The following is a 27,068-nucleotide window of genomic DNA, read 5'->3' as shown; positions in this document are numbered from 1 at the left end:
AGTTGAGTGTAAATTTTCAGCCTCAACTGAGGTATTCCTCAAACCGTTTGGTGACGGCGAATTGAGAAAAATGTCAGTTGAGGCTACCTCAGTGACTTGAGTTGAGATTTGAGGCGGAGGTAAATAAAATTTTGGTGACGGCGGGGCCTGGCAAAGAAATAAAATAAGAAATAAAATAAAAAAAATAACTATTTTTAAAAATTGTAGCCAAAGATAAAATTGATGGAATTCGTCGCCCGTCGTCTGTGTTTGTGTTTCTTTACAATGGCTGAAAAAGAGATAGAAAATTTAATATCTTCGGCAAAAAGAAAGAGGGGGGCTAACTGGTCCTCCGAGGAGGAGATTGTATTAATAGAAGAGGTGTTGAAGTTTGAGGAGCAGTTATTTGGCAAATTAAAAGGGGCAGGTGTAAAGGGGAAACATACCAAAATAAAGGAAGAGACGTGGCAGTCAATTACGGACACACTAAACCTGTAAGTAAGGTATATCAACATTCAACTTACCCGAGTAGCTCTTGGGTAGTCAGACGACTCGCAGTATTATCTCCCTTAGTAGCAGGTGTATACACAAAATGTATCCTCGTTTAATTCAGTCCTACACCAAAATTTAACGCTTACCTTATCTACTTTTTTACATGAAGTTTTTACTTTCTTTTGTGAAGCCGATTGAGACCTAAACTTAAATCAACATATAAAATAAATTTAACATATACATTTTACTTAATGAATATATTTTTCCTGCGTAATATTGCTCTTTCATCAGTTGTTTAAATATCATTGTTTACATGTGTATGCAATATTAATGTTTCAACGAAAGTTACTCTGTGTTATAGGCCTATGACTGATTGAAAATAATAAATATCTCTAGTCTGTAAGACCAAACCGCCAAATGTTTAATTCTTCGAACTCAATTCTGAAAGTTAAAACTTGAAAGGGGGATGTCGTTGTAACACACTTCTCATAATTTTATAAATGTTTCTTTAAATCGATTTTACAGTATGTCATTTACATAATTAGTAAACAGAACTCTTTAAGACAGGGAAAAGATAAATGCAAAGTATCAAATTTTAGTTGGTTGAAATAACTTATTTCGCTTTCAGTGCAACCCAATAAAAAAAATTAACTCTAATTTGAATTTTAAAAAAATCAAACTTGCAACGACTTTTAAGAGTTTAAAACACCAAACAAGCATCACATTAATTCCATGTAATTTTTAAAATTATATTTCTATTTAGTATATCAAAGGAACCTTGCTGGTATAAATATATTAGAATGCTTAAATATCTCTTTCAGAGAAGGATCAATGAATTTTTCACTTTTTAAGTAAGTAAGCGCTGATCCAAGCGACCCCCCCCCCCTCCCCGACTAAATCAAAACAAAGATTTTAACTGCCAAACATCGAAAAATTCAGGTTACATTACATTCATTTATGTGTCAAAATATGGTCCGAGAATAACAAATTCTCATAAACTTATGATGGGCTTCTATCGCCTCTGGGCTAAGGTAAATGATTTTAAAAACTTTGCATATAATTGCCCCGTTTTAGAAAGGAACATTGATTTTTGTACATCAATACCTTGTTGTCGCCAATGGTAAATGACTGGCATCCTATATTGATAATGATATAGAAATTAAATGTATACTTGTAGTGTAAAGTGTCCTTAAACGGATTAGTAATTAACAAAATATAGAAAAAAAGGTGTGGGAAAATATTCCCCAATAATGATATCGATCAATTTACGTTGATCTACATGTATCGCTTCAATATTAAATGTTTTTTTTAATTATTACAGACAATTCAGAAATGAAAGAACATCAGATTCAATTTCAAAAAAATATGACAACATTAAACAGAGAGGTAAATACTGTATTAACTATTTAACATTTAAGTCGATGATTTTGAGAGAAATAAAATAAAAAAAATAACTATTTTTAAAAATTGTAGCCAAAGATAAAATTGATGGAATATGTCGCCCGAAGACAGGAGGAGGTCCACCACCGGCACCAATGACACAAGCTGAGGAGGTCCTTTACCAGGCCATGGATACGCGTCCGAACATTGTAGGGTTGATCGGTGGGATTGATTCAGATGGTAATATATATAATTATAGTTTTATCGCATCCCGCAAAACCGGGCTGTTCTGTATTTCAAAGTAACTGTTGGTGTATGCGAAGTTTAGGTGAGAAGTTAATGAGAAGGCATAATGGACGATTATTTACGTCTCTGTTATATAGTTTTAAAAGAATGTATACATCAAAATAGTGTTTTATCTAATCTTTAATTTAATTAATTATGCAATATAATAAATTCTTCCATGTTTATAGTAAATATGCTTAAGTTTTAAATGACGGCTCCCGTTTTTAAAAAGAACATTAGCCTATTTCATTATTTAAAATTAAAAAAAAATTACCTTATACGCGTATATCTTTAGTTTATAAAAGTTATAATGATATGTGATAGCTATCTGTTTCCTATTTTTTTGTGTGTGTGCACTTAAAGGAATGATAACGGCAAAAAGTAATGTTTACTTATTCTTCGTTTCTTCTGACCTCATTTTTTTTTCTTTTCTATTTGTCAAGAGAAAAAATTTCATAATTCTGATTTGACTTGTAGAACCATTTACATTTTCTAACCAACAAGAAGGGATTTGTCAAAGTTCCGCTTCAACAGCAGTGACAGGCGTCGTTTGTGATGAGGGAGGTGCGGGCGGCGATGCCTCAAGTTCATCTAATGGTAAATAAACTATTTAGGATGATGGGTTTATTTAAAAAAATGTAAATACAAAAATAAAATATATGTAGGTTTTATTATATACATGTATTTATACACAGAGAGACGTTCTACGGAAAAAAGGAAGAAAAAGAGGGCACATAGAGATATCCTTGAGGAGTTGGAAATTGAAAATCTTAAACTGGAAAATGAGAAATTGATGCAAGAAACGAAGAAGCTTGGAACAGAACAAAAGAAATTGGAAACAGAGGAAAAGAAATTGCAAATTGAAATTGAATTTCTTGAAATGAAGAAGTCTTATTTAATATGCAAACTTAATTCTGAATTTCCGGAATGTCTGTTGAATCCAGCATGCATATAGTTATTCAAATCTCTAGTCACCTATCAACGAGTTTTTGGGGATCGTAAACTTTTGATTCAAGATTATCTGGGCAGCATACCAACAAATACAAAAATGCATGTAACAGTAAAATTATCAAACTTATTTATTTTTGTTCAACCAGTTATTATTTCACGTGACAAGTGTTGGTTTTTATCGTATTTTCAAATTAAGCTGGTATTCCTTGGATGACTTGCATGACCTGAAAAAGAAGTTTAATCTTAGTGTCATCGTTTTTCATATTTATGTCAAACACGCTACATGTACATCAACTCTTAAATGCATTGAGATCTGCGTATAGTCCCGTATTAACCGGGAAAAGGGGTGGAGGGATGGTATACATCCCCCCTCAATAATTTTGCCAGTATATATTTCTACAAAACAACCCGAGTTGCTAATTTACAATTGAGCTCCCTCATGATTGTCAAGGGGTTTCTGTTTGTTTACCCCCCCCCCCCCCCGTTCTCAGAAACTGAACATCTTTCTTACGTGCCTGCGTACCTCTACGCAAAATATGTGTGTGCAATGTAATCCCTCATCTGACTGCCCTCTTGAGAGTTACATGCAACAAGATGAGAGTGGGGGTTGAATGCTTCTGCTGGCTGGTCTTTACCGTCCATCACATCCCCTGTCTGAATTCCCAAGTTGTGAAGAATGACACAGGCAACCACATAAGACACTGCCTGTTCCGGAGTCGTTATCTATACCAAACTATTATTGAAACAACAAACAACAAAAAATGTTTTTAGACCTCTCTCAAATTGTTGGCAAAGTGCAGATTCCCGCCAGATCCGACTGTCGTGTACGCTTCCAGGCCAGTTGGCACAAATGCTTGTAAAGCGGAACTTGGCATCACAAACCATCTAATCATAGCAAATAAATAAATAAAAAAGTAAGCATAAAAAGAGGACGGGGGCTGGGTCGAAGAATTGTAAGCCCCAACTTAGTTGCAATTCAAGGCCTTTTACAAGCAAAAAAGGCCATAGCATACAGATATTCCAGACTTTGGAATGTATTTTAGTATTCAAACCATGACTATATATAACTATGACGAAGGGGGCACTTTTCACTTTAAGTTAAAACTGAGAATTAAATGTCTCAAAAATAAAATTATCGCTTAATTACTTAATTAACCTTAAAAATACTGACCTGTACATTCAGCGAGTGATAGCCTTTTCTGTTAACGAAATCCTGTTCATTATTAGAGGGAGCTATAATTCTAACGAAAGTCCCATCTACACAACCAAGGGCATTTGGGAAACCTATATATAGAAAAAAGAAATATTAATAATAGATATTCTTGCATCAGTTGTCATTGCCGTTTTACTATCATTGGTCAAATAAAATACAAATATTATCGATAATCATCTATTAGAAATAAAATATATTATATATAATAATATATGATATATTTATGCAATTTATTTAAAAAATATCCACATACAAATTCTTAACTTTGTTCCAATATTTTTCTAATTAACTGATTTTTAGTTTGACAGACTCCCCACCCCCACCCATTCCCCTCCCGCAAAAGAGGAGAGGAAAGAGAACAAAAATGTAACTTTTTTCTTATGACTGTCAGATGAAAAAAAATTGGTTTTAATACAACTGTTTCGTTTATATAGAATACATTCAAGTCTGAATTTATTTCTTGTTGATGACATTGGCATTAACTTTTCTTGATCTTAGCAAAGATAGGGACTCAGATTCATGTACATCATGCTGGGTATAACTTTTCTTGATTATGTGCATAATAATTTATTGCCTCTTGTCAGACAATCTTTTTAGGAAAATTAATACTTGTAAACAAGCATATTTTTTAAAGGGGGGGGGGGGGGGTAACCGAATAATACTCTGCATGCTACAATCTCTCACCAAAGGGCGTATTACGCTTCGCTACAGCACTATTAGTGAAGCGTAGCGGGAACGATAACTCTGGGTAGAGATTGTGCATGATATAGACGACGATTCCGGTGTACGAGTTACTCATTGTGGACTCTAAAAAGAAAGTAGAAAAGAAAAACAAGCAGAAGTAACAAACATACCAGCTATTTTGATGAATTCTTGTTTTGTTTGCCGTGCCTTTTCATCTCTGGGGAAGCTGATAAAGTGCCATCGAATACCAAGGATTGCATCTGTTACAGAACGACAGCATCTCCCAACAGTGGACTCAGATACATGCATACTGTCGCCTATAAGCTTGTGGTATGCCCCAGTAGCAAAAAATCTTAGGCATGCAAGGAGCTGCAACAGCGGAGGTAAGGCATTGTTTTTGGTACTTTGGAGCAGATTTCTGCCGATCATATCTAGCAAATAGAGAACTGTTGCCCGACGAAACCGATACCTTTCGAAAATCTCTTCGTCATTATATACCTCTAAGGGATTAAGGCGGTCACGGATGACTCTTTTTGAGGGCCTGTTTCGAAGCAAGTTGTATCTCCGGCGTCTTCGTCTTCGTTCCGCCATATTTAATTTGCTTGAGTGTAGGTTTAAGGTAGAGTCTAAGTTACACTTAATTATTTGAGTATTTCCTCAAGATTGTCACTTGAGGAAAACTCAAATTTATGTGGTGACGGTGACTTGAGGGTGAGGTTATGAATTTGAGGGAAAACCTCAGAGTTGAGGCTGAGTATTGAGTTGAGGGATGTTGGTGACGGCGGGCCAGGACACATCACGCTCCGATGAAACAATCAGCAATTTTGTGACGTAAATCGGGCTATTGTGACGTCTACTACTCTCTGGAGTTTTCGTTCAACGAATGATAAATATTGCGGGAAAATGCACAGGCACTTGGAGTATGGACCCCCCCCCCTTTCCATTTTTTTTTCGTCGAGTCACCTTTTTCCTCTTTTTGTATTCTAATATGCATTATATATTACCAACAAATTTGTCTCTATAAGCTGTTTTTTTTTTTTTTTTAAAAATACCGTTATCGACATAAAAGAGAGAATGCTTGTAACTTTTTTCTCGTCGTCTGCCTCACCTCGCTTAAACTTCGCCTGATTAATTATCTGGAGGCCGCCAGATAAGTTATCTGGCGGCCGCCAGATCTTTTTATCTGGTGGCCGCCAGAAAATTATTTGGCGGCCGCCAGTTGACCTTCTGGCGGCCGCCAGATAAAATATTTTTTCTACCTGGCACCAACTGGATTCCGTACACATGGAATATGCATACGTCAGTTAATTTGTTACACATTCTTCTTCCTTTTCCTATTTCCATATAATATTTATGTGCCCTCGATTTAATATTTCGATTAAATCATCCGCAACTAGGGTAAATTTTGTTGATGTGCACCAGCTGTACAACCAATATAGGTATATTATTTTCAAAAAGAAATTTTAACATGTCTGATGAAAGATAATAGGAATGATATATGTTAAACATGTTATATTTTTATTTAAAAGATTTGTCCTGTTTTATGCAGCTGATTGTTCCACCTAGAACCTCTCTTTTTTCAAACTAACTCTATCCTTTCCAAAGTTTTTTTCCCAGTTGAAAGCTATAGATAAAAATTGAACAACATTTCACAAGACTATTTTTAAAATCTTTTAATTATCTTGCGCATTAATTCAAAAATATTCCTTAACAGAATAATTGATAGAAAAAATGTATAATGAGAAAAGGTGTTAGGAAATGACACAGACCTACATAGAATTAATCGAAAACTCAACAAGAGGGCCAAAAGTACACATAAAATGAATTAGTAAAAAGATTTACTATCATATAATAAGCAGCTTAAGTTGAAATTAACAAAATCATGAAATTATTATGCAATAAAGCTTTACAAGAAATACAGAAAAAAAATTTAAAGGTTAATGTATGTTTCAAAACTATACGTAGAAAAATTCATGTTTTGTATGGCATAGAACATGTCGTGTCAGAATTGTTTTCCTGCATTGGAAAGGAAGAGGAAGTAGCTCCATTTTGACGTACAACCTATCCGTAAGAAGATGATGCCGATTCACCGTTAGGTGAAGCAGACAAATTGTCAAAAGTTTGGCTAGGGGGTCCCATTATTCCACACTGAAATGCTGTATTGTACTGCCCACCGTATTGATTTGGCTGTGGAGTATAAGAAACTCCTGCAGAAACATTTGCTGTAAAATTGAAAAAAAAAATAAATCAGATTCGCTGTTACATTGCTTTAGAATTTCGTGTGTGTGTGTGTGTGTTTATTCTCTCTTCTCGTATATCTTCTAGGAATTTGATTTAATTCGTCTTTTTAAATAACCACTCCATAAATTAAAATTAATAGATCAGTCGATAAAGCGCTTGCTCCGTGATCGGGTGGTTGTGGGTCCAAACCCCGGCCGCGACTGAGCTAAGTCGATTTAACAAGAGGCCCAGGGGCCTTAAAGGTCACCTGAGTATAATACAACAACTTAGAGGATCCATAGAGTATAAATTGAACTAAAAGGTGAAGCTTTGTTGCCCAAAAGCAAGAAAAATAGGGTGATCAGGATCAACAAAACAATTAGTCTAGCTTTCATTAACAGTTCATAAATTAGGTTGTAATCTGTTCCCGATTTATCACTTTCACCATACAGTATATTAGCAAACTATAAGTGATTCTGTTCTATTTTAATTCCTTGTTGAAATCTCTTACATTGGCCTCTCTTGGTCTTTGATGAACATTTAATAAGACAAGTTATTTTTGTCTCATTTTTATTTATGTATTACTTACAAGTCTACCTGATCATAAACTATGAGTAATTTTGAGTACTTTTTGTATTATACAATAAAAATTCTTGCATAATTCTCTTATTCTATTAATCTTTCAAGTACATTATTTACAGTGATTAATTATCAAAAGTAAATGGCAAAGGGGAATAACCCCTCTCGGTAGAATACAAATTAATAGAGCCCTTGCCAGAACCAGGACACTTGACCAAATGGTCCAGATGTTAAAAAATGATATGCCAAGGTGCAGAGAAGATTTTTAAAGAAATAATGCATTTTTACTACAGAATCACTATATGTATTATCTATAGAGCCCCCCCCCCAACCGAGAAACACCAGAGCCTCTCACCCTGGGACCAGAAGTTTGCTCATCATAAGTTTGTTTATCTGCTTAACACTAAGGAGCAGACAGGATTATTTAATAGAATTAATGCATTTTAACTATATTATCAAGAACCCCACCCTTACAAGGCACATCTGACCCAGCGGTCATGCAGTTCACTACCTTGGAAGAAGCACTCTTGCTCATCATAACTATACACTTAGCTTCTTTGTTTTTTCACCAGAAGCAGAAAAGAATATTTTCAAAGAAATTTTGCTTTTTCACTATTTAATCAATAGAGCCCCCCCCCCCTCCCGTTTACCAGAACCCTTTACCCTGGTGCCATGAAATTCACAATTTTGGAAGAGGCATCCTTTCGTATCATAACAATGTACTTAGTGTGTTTAAATAATACCCAGGGGTAGAGAAGAAGATTTTCAAAGAAATAATGCACTTTCACTATATGATCTATATAGCCCCGCCCTAGCACCAGAACCCCTGACCCTGGGGCCATGAATTTCACAATTTTGTTAGAGTCACTCTTGCTTATATAATTATCATAACCATGTATTTAATTTGTTTGAATAATACCCAGGAGTAAAGAAGAAGATTTTAAAGAAATAATGCACTTTCACTATATGATCTATATAGCCCCGCCCTAGCACCAGAACCCCTGATCCTGGGGCCATGAAATTCACAATTTTGGTAGAGGGCTCGATGCTTATTACATTCATGTCAACCATTTAATTGCTTGATGTCCAGGAGTAAAGAAGATTTTTAAAGATTGCATTAATTTTGGTGGTTTTAGCCCCACCCCTCAGGCCCCAGGGGGGGGGGGGCAGGGACCATGAAATTTACTAATTTTGTTCCCCTTTACACATAAATGCCATATGCTAAAATTGGCTGAAATTGGTTCAGCGGTTTCAGAGAAGAAGCTGAAAATGTTCAAATGTTAACACACGACGGACGAAAACAGATAGCAATAGGTCACCTGAGTGACTCAGGTGACCTAAAAACAAGAGGTCCAAGGGCCTTAACGGTCACCTGAGTATAATACAACAATTTAGAGGATCCATAGAGTATAAAATGAACTGAAAGGTGAAGCTTTTTGCCCAAAAGCAAGAAAAATAGGGTGATCAGGATCAACAAAACAATTAGTCTAGTATTCATTAACAGTTCATAAATTAGGTTGTAATCTGTTCCCCATTTATCACTATCACCATACAGTATATTAGCAAACTATCAGTGCATCTGTACTATTTTACTTCCTTGTTGTAATCTCTTACATTGGCCTCTCTTGGTCTTTGATGAACATTTAATAAGACAAGTTATTTTTGTCTCATTTTTATTTATGTATTACTTACAAGTCTACCTGATCATTAAAACTATGAAAGTACTTTTTGTATTGTACAATAAAAATTCTTGCATAATTCTCTTATTCTATCAACCTTTCAAGTACATTATTTACAGTGATTAATTATCAAAAGTAAATGGCAAAGGGGAATAACTCCTCTAAGTAGAATACAAATTAATAGAGCCCTGGCCAGCACCAGAACACTTGACCAAATGGTCCAGATGTTCAAAAATCTGGTAAAAATACTCTTCCTTATTAAAACTTTTACTCATTTTGCCTCTGATATGCCCAGGTGCAGAGAAGATTTTTAAAGAAATAATGCATTTTTATTACAGATTCACTATATTATCAATAGAGCCATCCCCCCCCCCCAGCGAGAAACACCACAGCCTCTCACCCTGGGACCAGAAGTTTGCTCATCATAAGTAATCACTTTGTTTATCTGCTTAACACTAAGAGCAGACAGGATTATTTAATAGAATTAATGCATTTTCACTATATTATCAGAGCCCCACCCTTACACCAGATCATCTGACCCAGAGGTCATGCAATTCACTACTCTGGAAGAAGCACTCCTGCTCATCATAACTATACATTTAGCTTCTTTGCATTTTAACCAGGAGCAGAAAATAATATTTTCAAAGAAATTTTGCTTTTTCACTATATAATCAATAGAGCCCTCCCCCCTCCCCTTTCACCAGAACCCTTGGCCCTGGGGCCATGAAATTCACAATTTTGGAAGAGGCATCCTTGCTTATCATAACTATGTATTTAATTTGTTTAAATAATACCCAGGAGTAATGAAGATTTTCAAAGAAATAATGCACTTTCACTATAAGATCTAAATAGCCCCGCCCTAGCACCACAACCCCTGTCCCTGGGGCTATGAATTTCACAATTTTGTTAGAGTCACTTTTGCTTATCATAATTATGTATTTAATTTGTTTAAATAATACTCAGGAGTAGAGAAGAAGATTTTCAAAGAAATTATGCACTTTCACTATATAGCCCCGCCCTAGCACCAGAACCCCTGACCCTGGGGCTATGAATTTCACAATTTTGCTTATTATAACTATGTAGTTAATTTGTTTAAATAATACCCAGGTGTAGAGAAAAAGATGTTCAAAGAAATAATGCACTTTCACTATATGATCTATATAGCCCCACCTAAGCACCAGAACCTCTGACCCTGGGGCTTTGAATTTCATATTTTTGGTAGAGTCACCCTTGCTTATCATATCTATGTATTCAATTTGTCTCAATAACACCCAGGAGTAGAGAAGAAGATTTTCAAAGAAATAATACACTTTCACTATTTGATCTATATAGCCCCGCCCTAGCACTAGAACCCCTAACCCTGGGGCCATGAAATTCACAATTTTAGTGACTCAGGTGACCTAAAAATAGGTATCAACTGTTCCTTCGCCAAGCACTTTGAAGTGAAAGTTGCAGGTCTTTTGGAAGAGACCTTAAAATCCCGTGATACGGCAGGCCTCTCGGTGAAGGGAACTTTATCGCGCTGGTTTTTCCCCAAACGTCTACTCGCTGAAACAACCTTTTAATTATCACACTCTAAGGGGTTCAGATAGAGTTTACATGTGTTAACTTGATTTAAATTTAAAGGTAATCTAAATTAGATATAATTTTTTCCTGATATAATTATGTACTTACCGTAAACACAGTTTGATTGATTAAACATTAACTATAAATCAAGGCACTGAACAAGTGTTAGCTCGCCTGAGCTGAAAGCGCAAGCGAGCTTTTCTGATCACCCGTTGTCCGTCGTTCGTCCGTCCGTCTGTAAACTTTTCACATTTTCAACTTCTTCTCAAGAATCACTGGGCCAGTTTTAACTAAACTTAGTACAAAGTATCCTTGGGTGAAGGGGAGTTTAAATTCTTAAAATAAAGGACTAAGTCCCCTTACAAGGGGAGATAATCAAGAAAAGACAAAAATAGGGTGGGGTAATTAAAAAATCTTCTTCTCAAGAACCACTGGATCAAAAAAGCTGAAACTTATGTGTAAGCATCCTGGGATTATGTAAATTCTAAACTGTTAAAATCATGACCCCCAGGGGTAGGGCGGAGCCAAAATAGGGAATCCAAGTTTCACATTGAAATATATTGGAAAACTCTTTAACAATTTTCTTCTCAAGTACCATTGGGCCAGACAAGCTGAAACTTACATGGAAGCAACCTGGGGTTGTAAAGATTCTAAATTTTAAAAATCATGACCCCGGGGGTAAGGCGGAGTCACAATAGGGAATCCAAGTTTTACATTGAAACACATAGGAAAAATCTATAAAAATCTTCTCAAGAACCACTGGACCAGAAAAGCTGAAACTTATGTGGAAGCATCATGGGGTAGTGTAAATTCTAAATTGTTCAAATCATAACCCCCGGGGGTAGGGCGGGGCCACAATAGGTATTACAAGGGGGGGGGTCTGGTAAAGAACAACTGGCCAAAGTTACTCAGGTGAGCGATGTGGCCCATGGGCTTCTTGTTTTAATTGAAAATTTATTTCAAGTACAATTAAAAAGTGAAGTTTTAGCATGTTTTTATTATTTATAAACATTACTTTTTCACATGCTACTTGGAAACTCATATTTTCATCGCATTCTAAGCATTTTTTTTCTTTACATATGAATTATGGAGAATTTTGTTTTTCATATCACATTTGGAGCACTGTCTATATGTATGCACTTGCACTGTTTTATTTAAATCAAACTTAAAGCATTGGTATATTAGACGAATGGAAGACAAATTAGTACATTTTACATTTATTCATATTTAGCGCACTTAATGTTTCATGTCATCAGCACTTCTTTGGTGATGACATGACACTTTTTTTCACAATAGACTCGGCTGATGTATTTATACAAAACTATAGGGTTCTGACTGCTATCTCTTTTTGTTATGTACATCACGTTTAGATGTGCATTTGCCATCTTTGGAGATGTAGATAAAAAGTGATGTGCATGGAATTTCATTCTTGTATATATACCGTTTTGTGTTTTTAGGTTACAGCTTGGACCATTTCTTAAACGAATTCAGTAGATCCTTGACAGAGATTTCCTTTCTTAAGGAAAAATACAAATTTTGCAGTTACTTGATACATGGGCGAAAATTTACAGGATCATGGACAACGAAGCAAGTTACAAAAAGTTGTACAATATGTTCTCGACTTTCTTAGACAGCAGAACATAAATAAAATGTAATAGCTTGCTTGTCCGATGCATCCAGATTGTCTTATCCAGATTTGGCACACAATTTCAAAATTAATTAATTTTGCATATTTTTTCTTGCATAATTGAGACGCCGTTATGATGCTTATTGTAAAACACTCGATATTATATTCAACGATTTTCTTTGATAGTTACTGAGAATCCCTCCTCTGTGTGTGTGTGTGTGTGTTTTGTTTGAACACGATTGCTTTTAATCAATGACTTCAAAGCTTTTCTGCAGTTTTTATAAGCGAAAATTGCACATAGTTTATCACTTTACTCTAAAGACACGGATGAGGATAAACTCTGGCAATTACGCAATTGAAATGTAATCTAACATTAGCTTTGAAGCAAACATATAAGTAAAATTATGTACCTGATAAAGAATAACTATATTTACACAGTACTTACATGCTACAGTCGTCTGCTGTGATAATGGGTTAGCGAGTACTATACCAGTCGTGTTGTGGTTTTTTTGACAGCAGCAGTAGATCACAATACGAAGCACAAGACCAAGGACCAAAGACCCGAGAGCAAGTCCCACATACAATTCAACACTTGTACCAATTTTTTTGCTGTAAGATGAAGAGACATTTAGAATTAAGAAAGGGTTCTAAAATTCAATGCAGCTAAGTTGGACTTATCTGTACTTTCTTTAATACTCAATCATATGCAAAACATGTATTAGAAAATCACATTGTATTCTCTCCACATACGGAAGCTAGTGTTAATCAGGCTGATATTCTGACAATCTTTTTTTCTCTAGTGTGTATTAAGATTTTATCTATAAGTATTTTCTTTTCTTTTATATATTTTTTAAAAGGGTTTTGTTAATTTGGTTTTATTGAATTGAACACATTTCATTGTAAGATGCATACAACGGGATTAGGCACTAGACTAGTTCTTACAACTTATTTCGCCCTCTCCCTTCGGTTTTATTGCATCATTGTGCTTAATCTTTCAATATTTTTTGGCACAGTTGCGCATCCGTTCAATTTCAACTACAGAGAAGCCTCAGTATTCCTAACCCTTACCTGTAGTTATAGTAGCGATAGTAGGAGTAGGTATAGGAGTAGGTAGAGGTGTAGGAGTAGTAGGAGCGATAATAGGAATATCTTATCCTTGATGCTGCGTCACAATCTGTGAAGAGAAGCATGGAGATTTAGTTTATCGAAAACAAATATTATGTTAACTGCTTAAAAGAATAAAATTATCTCTGAACATACACATAGGTAATATTTGTTCTTTAAAAGTTTATTAGCAAGTGCTATACATGTATTAGCAATTTGTCGGAATTTTTTTCTTATAAAGCATATCATAATATATGATAATGAAAGAAAAAGCGAGCAAGCTCACATGCCCCACGCTCCCCCAAAACTCGACAATGTAACACCTAATGAATGGCACAGCGCACTTTAAATACACAGTATAATTCAAAAAGGGGCATTACTTGCAAAAAATGATCACATCAAAACTTCTTGCATATAAGGACATTCAAATCTTTGTATGTTACAAATTTAATTGGGCTAAGTTTCTAGATAAATAATGGAATCAAAATTTCTTGGTAATATACAAATCTATACATCATGTCTGAAATACTTACAAAATTTCAGGAAATTCAGTGCAGGAGTTGTGCTGACAAACTGTTATTTAAATTCCTCAGTGATTTTGATTTGTTAATGAGTGTAAGTCCATGTCCAGCACATGACAATTTACACATTTAAATAATTGATGGACACAAAATTATGATGTAGTCATATGAATTTGTTTATATACTGTACTTATGAAATTATCTAAGGCAAAGCACCAATTTCGGGGGGGGGGGGGGGGAGAACTATCCAAGATTGTGTGTGTGAGGGGGTGTGTGTGTGTTAAATCATTAATATGTTGATCTCAAAATCAATAGGGGTCTTTTAAGGTCAAAAAATATTTCACATTAAATTTCATTACAAAAGCTGATTCCATTGGATTTCCTTATTACCTAGCTGGAAAGTTTCTTCAATAATAGGCAAAACTCTTAAGGCAAAATAACGGAATCGGAATTTCCTGGTAATATGCACATCTACACATTGTGTACTAAATATCTGCAAAGTTTATCCAAATTCTGTGCAGCGGTTTAAGAGGAGTTGCACTAACAAACTGTTCATCTCTATATTCAAGATAAGGTCAAAAATCTAAGTTAAAAAGTGCCGAAACTCCCAGAAAAAAAAGGAATTGGAATTTCCTGGTAATATGCACATCTACACACTGTGTACTAAATATCTGCAAAGTTTGATTAAATTCTGTGCAGCGGTTTAAGAGGAGTTGTGCTGACAAACTGTTATTTAAATTCCTCAGTGATTTTGATTTGTTAATGAGTGTAAGTCCATGTCCAGCACATGACAATTTACACACTTAAATAATTGATGGACACAAAATTATGATGTAGTCATATGAATTTGTTTATATACTGTACTTATGAAATTATCTAAGGCAAAGCACCAATTTCGGGGGGGGGGGGGGGGGGGGAGAACTATCCAAGATTTTGTGTGTGTGTGTGTTAAATCATTAATATTTTAATCTCAAAATCAATAGGGGTCTTTTAAGGTCAAAAAATATTTCACATTAAATTTCATTACAAAAGCTGATTCCATTGGATTTCCTTATTACCTAGCTGGAAAGTTTCTTCAATAATAGGCAAAACTCTTAAGGCAAAAATAACGGAATCGGAATTTCCTGGTAATATGCACATCTACACACTGTGTACTAAATATCTGCAAAGTTTATCCAAATTCTGTGCAGCGGTTTAAGAGGAGTTGCACTGACAAACTGTTCATCTCTACTAGTATATTCAAGATATGGCCAAAAAATCTAAGTTGAAAAGTGCCGAAATTCCCAGAAAAAAAAGGAATTGGAATTTCCTGGTAATATGCACATCTACACACTGTGTACTAAATATCTGCAAAGTTTGTTTAAATTCTGTGCAGAGGTTTAAGAGGAGTTGTGCTGACAAACTGTTCATCTCTATATTCAAGATATGGTCAAAAATCTAAGTTGAAAAGTGCCGAAATTCCCAGAAAAAAAATGGAATTGGAATTTCCTGGTAATATGCTCATCTACACACTGTGTACTAATCTAAATATCTGCAAAGTTTAACCAAATTCTGTGCAGCTGTTTAAGAGGAGTTGCACTAACAAACTGTTCATCTCTATATTCAAGATGTGGTCAAAAATCTAAGTTGAAAGGTGCCGAAATTCCCAGAAAAAATAAAGGAATCGGAATTTCCTAGCAATATGCACATCTACACATTGTGTCCTAAATATCTGCAAAGTTTGACGAAATTCTGTGCAGCGGTTTATGAGGAGTTGCGCTGACAAAAAAAACAAAACAGGACTGACGGACTGACTGACTGACGCACTGACTGACGGACGGTCGGGTCAAACACATTATACCTCACTCAACTTGTTGCGTGGGGTATAAAAAAAAACAAAACAAAACAAATCAAATACATGTACTGAGAAAAGGAAAAATAAATTAATTTAAAGAGGGGTGAGAAGGAAGCAAAGACCCTCTGTAAACTAGTCAAGTCCTTAGACCATGAATACCTTAATTAGATAAATTATGAAAAGGGCAGAATAAAAAAAACCTATATCTATAGACTTTTATTTTGTGACTTCCTTATTTACATTTTAAATTCATTGTGGTTCTGATGTGTTTTTAACTTTTGCAACACAAGTTAACATAATATTATTGAAAACCAAAGAAGTACTCCTCTCTATGTCTGACGATCATTAAAAAGTAAACATATACCTATTACACACACACGCACAGATATACTCGCTATAAATCGAATTTTTTAACGTTAAAATTTGTAAAAACCTCTATACATGTATGCGACATAAAAGTGTTTTCTAGAAATATCGGTATGTTTTTCTTAACCACGAAATATGTTTTTACTTAACGAATCCGACAATTATTGATTACAAAAATCGGGATATTCGTAAAAAATTTTCATGCTTAAAAGGGCATCTAAGGTTACCAATGAACAAGTGCATATTACAGATTTTAATATTTATTTTTTATTCAAAGTGTACTTTAATTATTGTCAATATTTTTTACTTAACAAAAGAAAGACCAAAGAACGGTGTCATCACCCAAAATATACCTTGAAACACGATTAAATACAATAAAATTTTAGTACCGATCTGAAATTAATAACTCATTCTCGGGGGGGGGGGGTACCGACTTACGAGGGGTGATCAAAAAGTTCGCGAACTAATTGAATAACTTCCATAAAATAAATAAAATTAGGTTTCAGTGTTCATAATTTTTTTAAGGAGTCCTCTCCGCTTTAAATGCACATCTGCCATTGTTCTGCCCATGCGCGAATCACGTGATACAGGCGGTCACGTGACATGCTCCGAAGCGTTCCGTTCACAGAAGGTAAAACATTTTTCCGAGTCTTATATTTCTTACCATGCAAGTTAGTCTTTATAACAAGAACAATCTACTTGTCACAAATGGCAAAATATCGGCAATAGGATGGGTGAATAAGGATATCCTTTCCCAGAATGAGCATGGTGACCATCACAACCCGAGTCTTCTGTCTTGGGAGCGTCGTTTATCCAATATGGATATAAGGCATGGCGCCTTCTTTTTATCATATCTGATATGTTTAAAGTCTAAAGTAAACGATATTTTAGTGATTTGATAACTATATTATAGAACCGATCGATAACTCTTGAGTGTGCTAAATATAACTCAGTCCCACAATGCATTACGCGCGTCGCCATACTTTCGGACAATAACATCATGGAGGTGTCTGAGGTGGACAATGTATTAGCAGTTAATATTAGCGAAAAACACGAACGCAGAGGTGCAACTAAGCATTGTGCTTATGGTCTATGTAAAAGTGACTCTAGATATATGGGTAGACTAGGTATGGAAGGCGTTTTCTTCATTCGCTTTCCACAATTTCATCGGGAACCGGAGAAATGTACTCGATGGGCCAGTGCATGTCGACGAGAGCATTTTACTGCTTTGTCAGTAAAGAAGGATACATATATATGTAGTTTGCATTTCAAGGGCGGTAGAGGCCCCACGGAAGAATATCCTGACCCAATTCCGGCAACAGCTACCAAATATGAGGTAAACACAGCTGATCTGACCTACATGTAAAAACTTTTTTAAAAGGCCGACATGTCAATGTTTATGGTATTATGTTCATTAGTCTAAAATATCACACTAAGATTATAGGTAGATACATGCGAATTTAACAAATATTGTGTACCCTGCACTACAATAACGTATATATCATATGCCAATAGGGTTGAAATATGTGCTATATTCTAATACATATCACTGTTATAAGTAAAGTGTGGCATTTTATCATAATTTAAAAACAAATCGCTCTCAACAGAGTTGTTGACAATACAAGTAAGACGTTCATTCTCATTCATGGAAATGTGTGTGCGTGCATGTAATGTTTGCTTCATAGAACCTATATTGTCATGTAAAATTCCCAAAAATATCAAGAGTAAATAAGTAGTGGGTTCATATTGTCGAATATTTTTTATTTATTTGATATCATAGTACCACTATGCCAAATTATATACATATCTAGAAAATTTAAATTCTTATCGATATATTTGTTTTTAGCTTGAAAAATTTGTCAGAAGCAAAAAGTGCGAAAAAATTTGACATGGTCACCAGAACCCAAACGCAAGAAGAGTGATTTGGTGAATATAGACATTGTTGAAACGAAAGCTGCTAGTGCACCGTCAGATGAGGATCATTGCACTACTAATCATGATACAGTCCAGGCAGCAGAGGCATTATTAATATTGCAGAATTCTGAAAGTGAACAAGTGAGTTAAACTTTGAGGGTTTTTAGAAATTTTCTGTATTGTATCAACAGACATTTGCTATCTCCCATTCTCTAAGGTATATATTTTTTAGAGGTGTGTCTGGTCAAATGTGTACTGGCTCTTCCATCTAAATAATAAGTTGTATATAAATACTAAATTATTTTTACAGTGACAATACATTTTCTCCCACTTTGTTAAAAATTGAAATGTATTAAAACAACAAAATGCTTTCATTGTTGTTTCATTACTCAATATAATGGTAAGTTTGTTGCAATAGTTGTGAAAAAATATGCAGGTGATGCAGTTTTTCTACAATGCCTGCAACTGATTTGCTTACATGATTCAACAAAGAAATCATTTAGCATTCAATTAATCCTGATCAGGTAGGTTTAAGTTAAATGTAAGGTCTTCCATCTCAAGTTCTTTTTTCATGTAAAAGTTTTCAGTGGTTGACACTTAGCAAGTACCTGTATGTTTAAAAGAAGTTGATCTTTGAAGGAGTAAGAGTCAAAACTTATTTTATTTTGCAGGTAAACATTGTTTCTAATGGGCAGAAAGGTCTTAATATCCAAGATCCATATTCCATGTTAAAGAATTCATGTGATGAAGAAACCCAGACATCATCTTGTTGCTTAACCTTGAATGAATCTTTAGCATTAAAATTAGAAAATTTTGATTTAAAAAGCAAGATTTCTGAACTTGAAAAAAAAATGTATACAGTCAAAGACATTTTCCATTGCTGATGTGAAAGCTGATGACAAGAAAATGATATTTTACACTGGTTTAACTTATGGGCAATTTATGTGTTTGTGGAAATTTCTGGGACCAGCCACTAGAAATCTTTCTCGAATAAATAATATGAGGAAATTTGAGCTTACACCATCTAAGTCGAGGGGACCAAAGAGAAAATTGTCACCAGAAGATGAACTTTTCCTTACACTGGTTAGACTTCGCCTCGGATTATTGCATACCGACTTAGCCTATCGTTTTGGTGTTTCAGTTAGTACTGTCAATGACATAACTTCAACATGGATACAGTTCTTATATTTACAGTTTAATAGACTACGAAGTGCTATGTTTCCATCTAGAAAAATAATCGGCAAGCACTTACCAAAGTCCTTCAGAAAGTATAGAAAAGTACGTGTAATATTAGATGCTACTGAGTTTTTTACACAAGTGCCTAGAAATTATGAGCAGCAGGGTAATCTTTACTCTTCTTATAAGAATCATTGTACTTGCAAAGTTCTGATAGGAATAACACCTTCAGGTGCAATATCGTTTGTATCTGATGTGTTTGAAGGGGCAATTTCTGATAAGGAAATTTTCAAAAAGAGCAAAATTATGGATAAAATCAATCCAGGTGATCTGGTCATGGTAGATCGTGGATTTAATGTTCGAGACATTTTGTTGCAGAAAGGTGCTGATATTGTAATCCCACCATTTTTGGGCAATAGAACCAATTTGTCACAAGAAGAAGAAGCGCAGACACGTGTTATCGCAAAATTACGAATTCATGTTGAGAGGGTAATAGAACGCATAAAAAAATATAAAATTTGTAAGAAAATTGTACCTTTGAACACACTGTCAACTTTCTCCCAAACAGTCTTTATTGTTGCATGTTTGGTAAACTTTCAGAAACCAATAGTCAAATAAATGTGATGAAAACTATTGTGATTTCAATGTAGATTTTGAAACTGAATAATCTTTGTCAGAAGAAATTAATGAATTTGATTTTTAACCATTTTCTGTGGCATTTTCAGGATTTTCTTGATATTGTTGGTTTAATCTTTAACTGATCAGAAAGATTACCAATACCTGTATGCACTTATTTACTTATCTGTGAATTTGCAAAATAAAACAGTACACAAGAATGAATGAAAACTTTGTTTTATTATGTACAAACGTAAACTAATACTTAAGCTGTATAATTTCAAGTTCACGAGGTAGCCGCATGAGGAAAAATTCTGGAACAAGATATTCTCTATGAAAAGCCTCAAGTTGAGGACACATGTAAGACCACAAGTCATTACTGACAGATATTCTCTCCACTGACATACCCTTTGGAGACCAGACAACAAAGTCGCAAACGTCTAATTCACACAAAGCTAACTGCATTTGAATCTGATAATAGTATTTGTGATTTCTTTTGAGTCTCAAATTTCCTTGATTATCTTTAACACAACAAAAATTTCTACATTGCTTTGTTGACAGATTGTCTATGAAATTCAAGGGATTACAATTTCTAAGCACATATGGGCATTTGATCTCAACTAGACCCTTTGTTTCATTTAATTTATGAATGAATATTCCATCAGGACTACATCCAAGAGTAGGGTGTTTTGGGTTCAACCACAAACCCGTTTCCTGCACATTGTAGTTTGGATGTTGTTGTCTGTAATGTGCAAGAGCATCAGATTCATGTTCACTCCCATACAGTAGGGCTGCTGTTACAGGGGAAACTGACCACAGAAGTCTATTGACTAGACTCGTAATACCTGTTCTGACACATTTGATATCTTTCGCATTTGATGCTGTTACCCTGCACCATCTATTTACCTGCCAGTTCAGAGATAATGCCTGACCTACTGTGTTATCAACTACAAATGGGGAACATTTATCAGAACACATTTCTTTTAAATTATCAATAAATTGTCTACATTGAATCTTTAGAATATCTACACCATAATCATCTATGCTGAAATTTTCATAATGAAAATCTAATAAATTTGTCCATCCACATTCTTGTCCATTCATGACTAAATTTGATAGAAATTCATTTTTCTGTTCATTTGATACTTCATTCTCCCTCAGTTCTTCAGGTCTTGGATCAGAGTTTAAGATATTTTTGACTGAGGTTTTTTGACGTTTAAGAGTTTTTTTCATGGACTTGTATTCCTTGTTGAAAATTGTCTCAGGATTCTTATTTTTTCTTCTACCTTTGTTCCACTGTAGTAGTTTGTCTGTGCAGGTAGGCAAGTCGGTCCCAAATTCAATAGTGTAGTCCTCCAATGCAAGCAACAGAGCTGCAACATGAGAACATCTGCCCAAGCCAGAAGCAGAGCAAGTGCATGTTCCCTCTAATACTGATCCTGATGATTCGGATAATGTTATTGTACAGTTGTAGAAATGTTGTGAGTAGGAAGCCAACACTGTTGCTTTAACAAAATAGTGTCCTTTACAACTGACATCATGTATGTTTTTCACATGACCACTCCTAAAAAGATTCATACCCTTAGTAAATGGTTTGCTAGTATGTACATCATCTTGACAGTCATCATCAGAGCTGTTTGAGTCACACTCTACTGATGCTACTGATTCCACAAGGTAATAGTAGATATACCCATGATTAAAATGTTTTGGTATAGACACAGATGGAAATTTCTTCCAGCCTTGAATTGGAACATAGGGAACTTGGGATGCAGCGGGTGTTGGATTCTTTTTAAGTTTCAGCCATTTACCATCGTCAACTTTCAGATCAATTTTAACATTGTTGTTTACAGCATTCTGGCATCTGCATATTATTAGGAAAGTCATTTAATGGCCAAAAGGTCAAAGCGTACATGTTTTGTTTTTGTTTTTTGTAGATTTAATCATTTATTAATTTAATTGAAACGAAACATTACTGAGAAAAAAATGTTAATAATTTATTGTTTACGTTAATGTTTCAATCGTGATACTCGTGGTTTTCGCTGTTTGCATAAAACATTATCAAACATTGGGTACCTTTCTATCAAATCCGGTCGTTTTCCAGAAGTAGGAAGCCCACGACATTTCAACCATCTTTTTAACTGAATATTTGTGTGTTCCTCTACCGACGCGTGAACAAACTTTGCCCCGGGAATGTCCTCTTCTAGTAATAAATCAGCCGCCATCGTAACTTTTTGTCCGAACCGACTACAGCGCCTCTAGCGAGAAACTAATATTAATTTATGCGCATAAATTATGACGTAAATTTCTATCGGTGCTATTGTTAAGATATTCAACTATTTTTCTAACTGAAACTTGGCGGTCTTTCATATCAAATTGCTCAACTGAGGACACATCTCTTCCCCAGCTTGCTTTCACTGGGCAAGAGAACAAACATCATTTTTAACCATCTTCCTTCTTTCACTAAAACAATCAATCCAATTAATGATTGAACTCCTTGCAAGTCTTATGCCTTCATAAACTTTGTACAAATTATTATATGCTACTGCAAAGGAATTTCCAAGATAAACATTAAACTTTACAGCCGTTCGTTGCTCGAGTACGACTGAGTCAATCATTTTTTGTCACAAGTTACCTATCTAATGACGTCATTTTCACATTGTGACGTCACAAACAAGGAGCAAAACATTACATAAAACTGCTATATATAGAACACGTGTATGACTATATGTGTGCCAAATTTCATTCTGATCTGAATTGTGGTTTTGAAAATATAGAGATAGTTCGCGAACTTTTTGATCACCCCTCGTATGTGCGTGTCAATTTTTTATTCTTCCAAAATATTGTGGAAAAATACACGTGCATCCGACTTTTAATCTCTCTCATTAATTGAAATACTTTCAAAACACGTTTTCTCTCCGTATTTTTTATAATCTCATGTTCATTAATTTTTATGTTTAAAATCATTTTTGTAAAATAGCACGTTTAAAATTTTCATTTTTTCATCAGTAATTAAGTTTCACTTTTTCAGTTATGATTTGGTCAAGATAGCTATATTAAAATTGAAATGTATACATGCATGACAATTTAGAAGAGAACGAATCGTTTTAAAAATGTAGCAAATGCAACACAATTACAGTAAAAAAATAAACCATTTCAATGTCTAAAAATATAAAACTTCATAACAAACCTTTTAGAAATGCAGTGAAAAAACAACAAATAAACAAACATATTGAAGTGTTCACCGCCATTTTCTGCGTTAAATTGAGGAAGTAGCTTTGACAAAGACAATTTTGATGAAAAACTTGAAGCGGTAAGAGTTGTGACTCTACATATTGTCGTTCTTTACCTGTTGTCGCCGGCGACAATATGTACCTACCCTCACAGCACATAATTGTCGTCAATTGGTACACGCGAGCCTTTTCTATGGCACGCCGATTGCTTCAAAATTATTTTCTGCACAAGAATCACGATTTTATACACGAGCTTGAAGAAAAATATACACGAGTAAAATAAAAATGCACGTATCGGTAAAAATTGCACATAGCTTGAAAGATTTTAACACAAACATAACGAAAAATACACGAATCCGAAATTTTTTGCACGATTAAGGGGTATAAAATGCACAAACGTAAAATCAAAAACTGCACGAGCAGAGGAAACTAAAAATTACACAAACAATTTTTCTGCGCATACAGCTGCGCATATCATTATTATGCACATAGAATATTCATTGTGTTCTTGGTTTTCTGTACTCTTTATCTCTTCATGAATGCTGGGTGTAATCGAGAGAAAATGGCGTTGACGATGATATGCATGTTTGTTTGCTTCTTTATTTCTTTGCTAAAACTCGATCCGATTTTTAGCTAATGCCAATCGAACGAATGAAATGTTTTCTTGTGAATTGTGTGAAAAAATTTAAAAGTTTTTCGGAGATATTATATTTTTCTTATATTGACCGAGATCCTAGCCAAAATATGGAGGTATTATATGATGCCGGACATAAATTGTGACAAGAAAAGAATTGCATGTTTGTGTTATAATGCGGGGGAAAAAGTACCATTGCATATGATGCACTCGACTCCGAACTAAAAGTAATACGCTCTATGGTCTTTTAAAATTCTCTAACTTATAGATACAACTTTAACGGAAAGTACTTGTATAAAATAAAATGAACACATGCGTAATATAACAATTAATAACGTGGATTCTTCATGAAAATGATGGCAGAATTATTGCTGATTATAATCATTAAATTGTAGAATTTATTTTCATTCTTCTCATTTGTACTAATTATGAATTCATTTGGGCAGATTTTTTTCATTTAGGAATAGGAAATTATTCAGTTGGCTGGATATATTTTTAATTTTCAAAAAGATTAAAAAGTGGGAATTACCTGACATTAGATATACACAGTATGTTTTTAAAGTCAAACATAAAAAATATTTTATTTCTAATTATACATGTATCTTTACTTATAAATTATGAGAATATCAATTTTGGTTGGACATCTGTAGCCTACACTGTTATGAATTCCTTCCATGATGTCGCATATTTTCAGTCATAAACTACTCAATAAAAAACAAGACATTCCTAAGGGTAAGCGTTACCCTCATTCGTAATGGCGATTACTTGATAAATTTAATGTTTTCACTTTTAATAAATAGGACCAGATAAAGGGAAAATATATATACTCTATGTGCTTTAGTACATGCGGTTTTGTGTTTTGTTACTTAAAATTTGTCCAAATGAAATAACAAAACTCTACTCAAATGATCCTGGCACCGGTAAAACATATCATCAGTGGCGGATCTGGTTCGTGGAATGATAGAGTAGGAACATCTGAATCTATGTATTTATTAAAGTTTCTAATCGTTGGACCATAATGACACATCAGAAATTTTAAAACATAGTGAATTACTAAATACATCTACGTACAATGTTACAAATAAGAAAATGGGAATGGATATTATAATAAATAGAAAGAACAAAGAATGTGTTCTATCACTCTTAAATAATGCAAATAAATCATGTTCTTTATGGAGCTCGAGGTTTGACAAATATTTTCCAAGACAACGATTTCTCTTTACATTTCGAATTCGTATGCATAAAATTTTAATTATTTTCCGAACACTATGTTTTTGTAATAGGCTAACACTTTTTTACCCAAATTGAAAATTTGATTTTCAAGTTGTAATTTTATGAATGAAGGTTTTACTTACCACCTAGAAAATATACATAAGGATTTATCTCCCTTTACCACAGTCAACTCGCATTTAAATAAAGCGCTTTACCGACTCAGATCAGTCCTAAACACGCTTACTTCCTCTTCCTCTAATCAGTTTTATCTGCGACAAACATGTCACAAGAACTGTGGGGAGGAAGGGAGGGTAGTACTAGGTGGTAAGTAAAACCTTCATTCATAAAATTACAACTTGAAAATCAAATTTTCAATTTCATTTCATTCGGTTTTACTTACCACCTAGAAAATATACATAAGGATGATTTCAAAGCCTTACCTAAAAATAGGCTGGTGGGAATCTTTATAAATTTTCTCTTCTCTTCATAGACTATATACATGAAACTTCTTTCCCTTAACCACTATGTACATACATTTATATATCTATATAAATAAAACACCAAAAATGTCAAAATTTACATATATCGCAACTCGCAGAAAAAAATAAACTTTAATGTTTTAATACTGCTACATTCACATCTTTCAAATAATATTTTGTGAATGTAGACTCTGATTTCCAATCTGCAGAGTTCAAAATAGATGACATGCTTGCACCATTAAAAAGTGCCCAAGAAGGACCAACAGAACGTGTTGAATGACCTTTTACTTCAATATTGTCATCATAAGCCATTTTGATGGTATTGACAATCCATCTTGATATTGTTTGTGTTGAAACCGGTTTATGAGGACCGTTTAAAGATAGAAACAATTTTGTTTCATCTTTATCCTTCAAAACGTGTCTAAAGTTTTCTGTTCTTTTCAAATAAAAAGCTAATGCTCTTTTAGGATCTAACTTTTTATTTTCTGAAAAAGTTGGTACAAAAATCTTGGCACCAAAATGATTCATGCGATCTTGCTTTGAAAGTCCTTGTCTCACAAACGTCACTCCTCTGGTTGTCACTGTCACAGCTCCCTCGCCTAACTTCAGGGCTTGGATGTCTGAGCACCTCCGAAATGTTGTAATGGCTACAAGAAAAACAGTCTTGTAAGTCACATGTTTTAAAGAAGCCAATTTCAGTGATTCAAAAGGTTCTTTTTGAAGCATAGCTAGTACTTTATGCAAGTCCCAGTCAGGTACTACATTAACTCTTGGAGGTCTTGAATTGAAAACGCCTTTAAGAAGACGGATAATGTACGGATGCTGTCCAACAGGTACATTGTCAATTGGAGTCAAAACAGAAGAAAGCATAGACCTGTAACCCGCAATAGTTCTATATTGTAGACCCTCCTTATACAATTCTGTCAAAAATTCTGCACAATCTACTAAAGATACTGAATAGGGATCTTTATTCCGTTTATCACACCAACTACTGAACTTTCTGAATTTACAATTGTAGTCAATTTGAGTTCCTTTTCTCCATGATGCTGATAAAAGTTTTCTAGTTTCTTTTGAAAAGCCTTTACTTTTGAAATTTCTGTTGATAGAGGCCATGCCGTCAAATTGAAAATCTTTGGATCTGGATGATAAATGTTTGACCTTGGTTGAACTAAGAGATCTTCTCTTACAGGAAGTCTTATTGGTATGTCTATTAGCATCTGTAATAGATCTGTGTACCAATGTCTCCTTGGCCACTGTGGCGCAATGAGAATTACTTGACACTGGAAATGTTTCATGTGTGACAGAATTTTCGGAATGAGACATATTGG

The 27,068-nt window shown here is 34.5% G+C and overlaps 2 protein-coding genes and 1 pseudogene across 2 annotated transcripts; 1 reads left to right on the top strand and 2 right to left on the bottom strand.

Annotated features, from left to right (window-relative positions):
- The first annotated feature begins 264 nt into the window (after nt 1-264).
- Nucleotides 265-3,091, top strand: LOC133204673 (uncharacterized). Its single transcript, XM_061340418.1, has 5 exons — nt 265-473; nt 1,793-1,857; nt 1,945-2,091; nt 2,614-2,733; nt 2,832-3,091. The coding sequence occupies exons 1-5, from the start codon at nt 265-267 to the stop codon at nt 3,089-3,091; spliced, it is 801 nt and encodes a 266-aa protein (XP_061196402.1).
- Nucleotides 3,092-3,612: 521 nt separating this feature from the next.
- LOC133204671 (putative nuclease HARBI1) lies at nt 3,613-5,575 on the bottom strand (annotated as a pseudogene).
- A 14,868-nt stretch (nt 5,576-20,443) lies between these two features.
- Nucleotides 20,444-22,407, bottom strand: LOC133204670 (uncharacterized). Its single transcript, XM_061340417.1, has 2 exons — nt 22,259-22,407; nt 20,444-22,046 (listed from the first exon to the last, which is right to left on the bottom strand). Exons 1-2 carry the CDS (start codon nt 22,405-22,407, stop codon nt 20,444-20,446), a joined length of 1,752 nt encoding a protein of 583 aa, XP_061196401.1.
- Nucleotides 22,408-27,068: the final 4,661 nt, after the last annotated feature.

Source organism: Saccostrea echinata, unplaced genomic scaffold (genome assembly GCF_033153115.1).
Source record: "Saccostrea echinata isolate AGI-Se365-2 ecotype Australia unplaced genomic scaffold, CSIRO_AGI_Sech_v1 ptg000054l, whole genome shotgun sequence".
In the NCBI taxonomy this organism is placed as follows: domain Eukaryota; kingdom Metazoa; phylum Mollusca; class Bivalvia; order Ostreida; family Ostreidae; genus Saccostrea; species Saccostrea echinata.
This window is presented reverse-complemented; position numbering and strand designations above follow the sequence as displayed.

Coding starts and splice junctions, on each gene's coding strand:
- LOC133204673 (XM_061340418.1), top strand. CDS start 265: ATGGCTGAAAAAGAGATAGAAAATTTAATATCTTCGGCAAAAAGAAAG. Junction 474..1,792: donor ATTACGGACACACTAAACCT/GTAAGTAAGGTA, acceptor TAATTATTACAG/ACAATTCAGAAATGAAAGAA. Junction 1,858..1,944: donor TGACAACATTAAACAGAGAG/GTAAATACTGTA, acceptor TAAAAATTGTAG/CCAAAGATAAAATTGATGGA.
- LOC133204670 (XM_061340417.1), bottom strand. CDS start 22,407: ATGGCGGCTGATTTATTACTAGAAGAGGACATTCCCGGGGCAAAGTTT. Junction 22,047..22,258: donor CGACCGGATTTGATAGAAAG/GTACCCAATGTT, acceptor AATAATATGCAG/ATGCCAGAATGCTGTAAACA.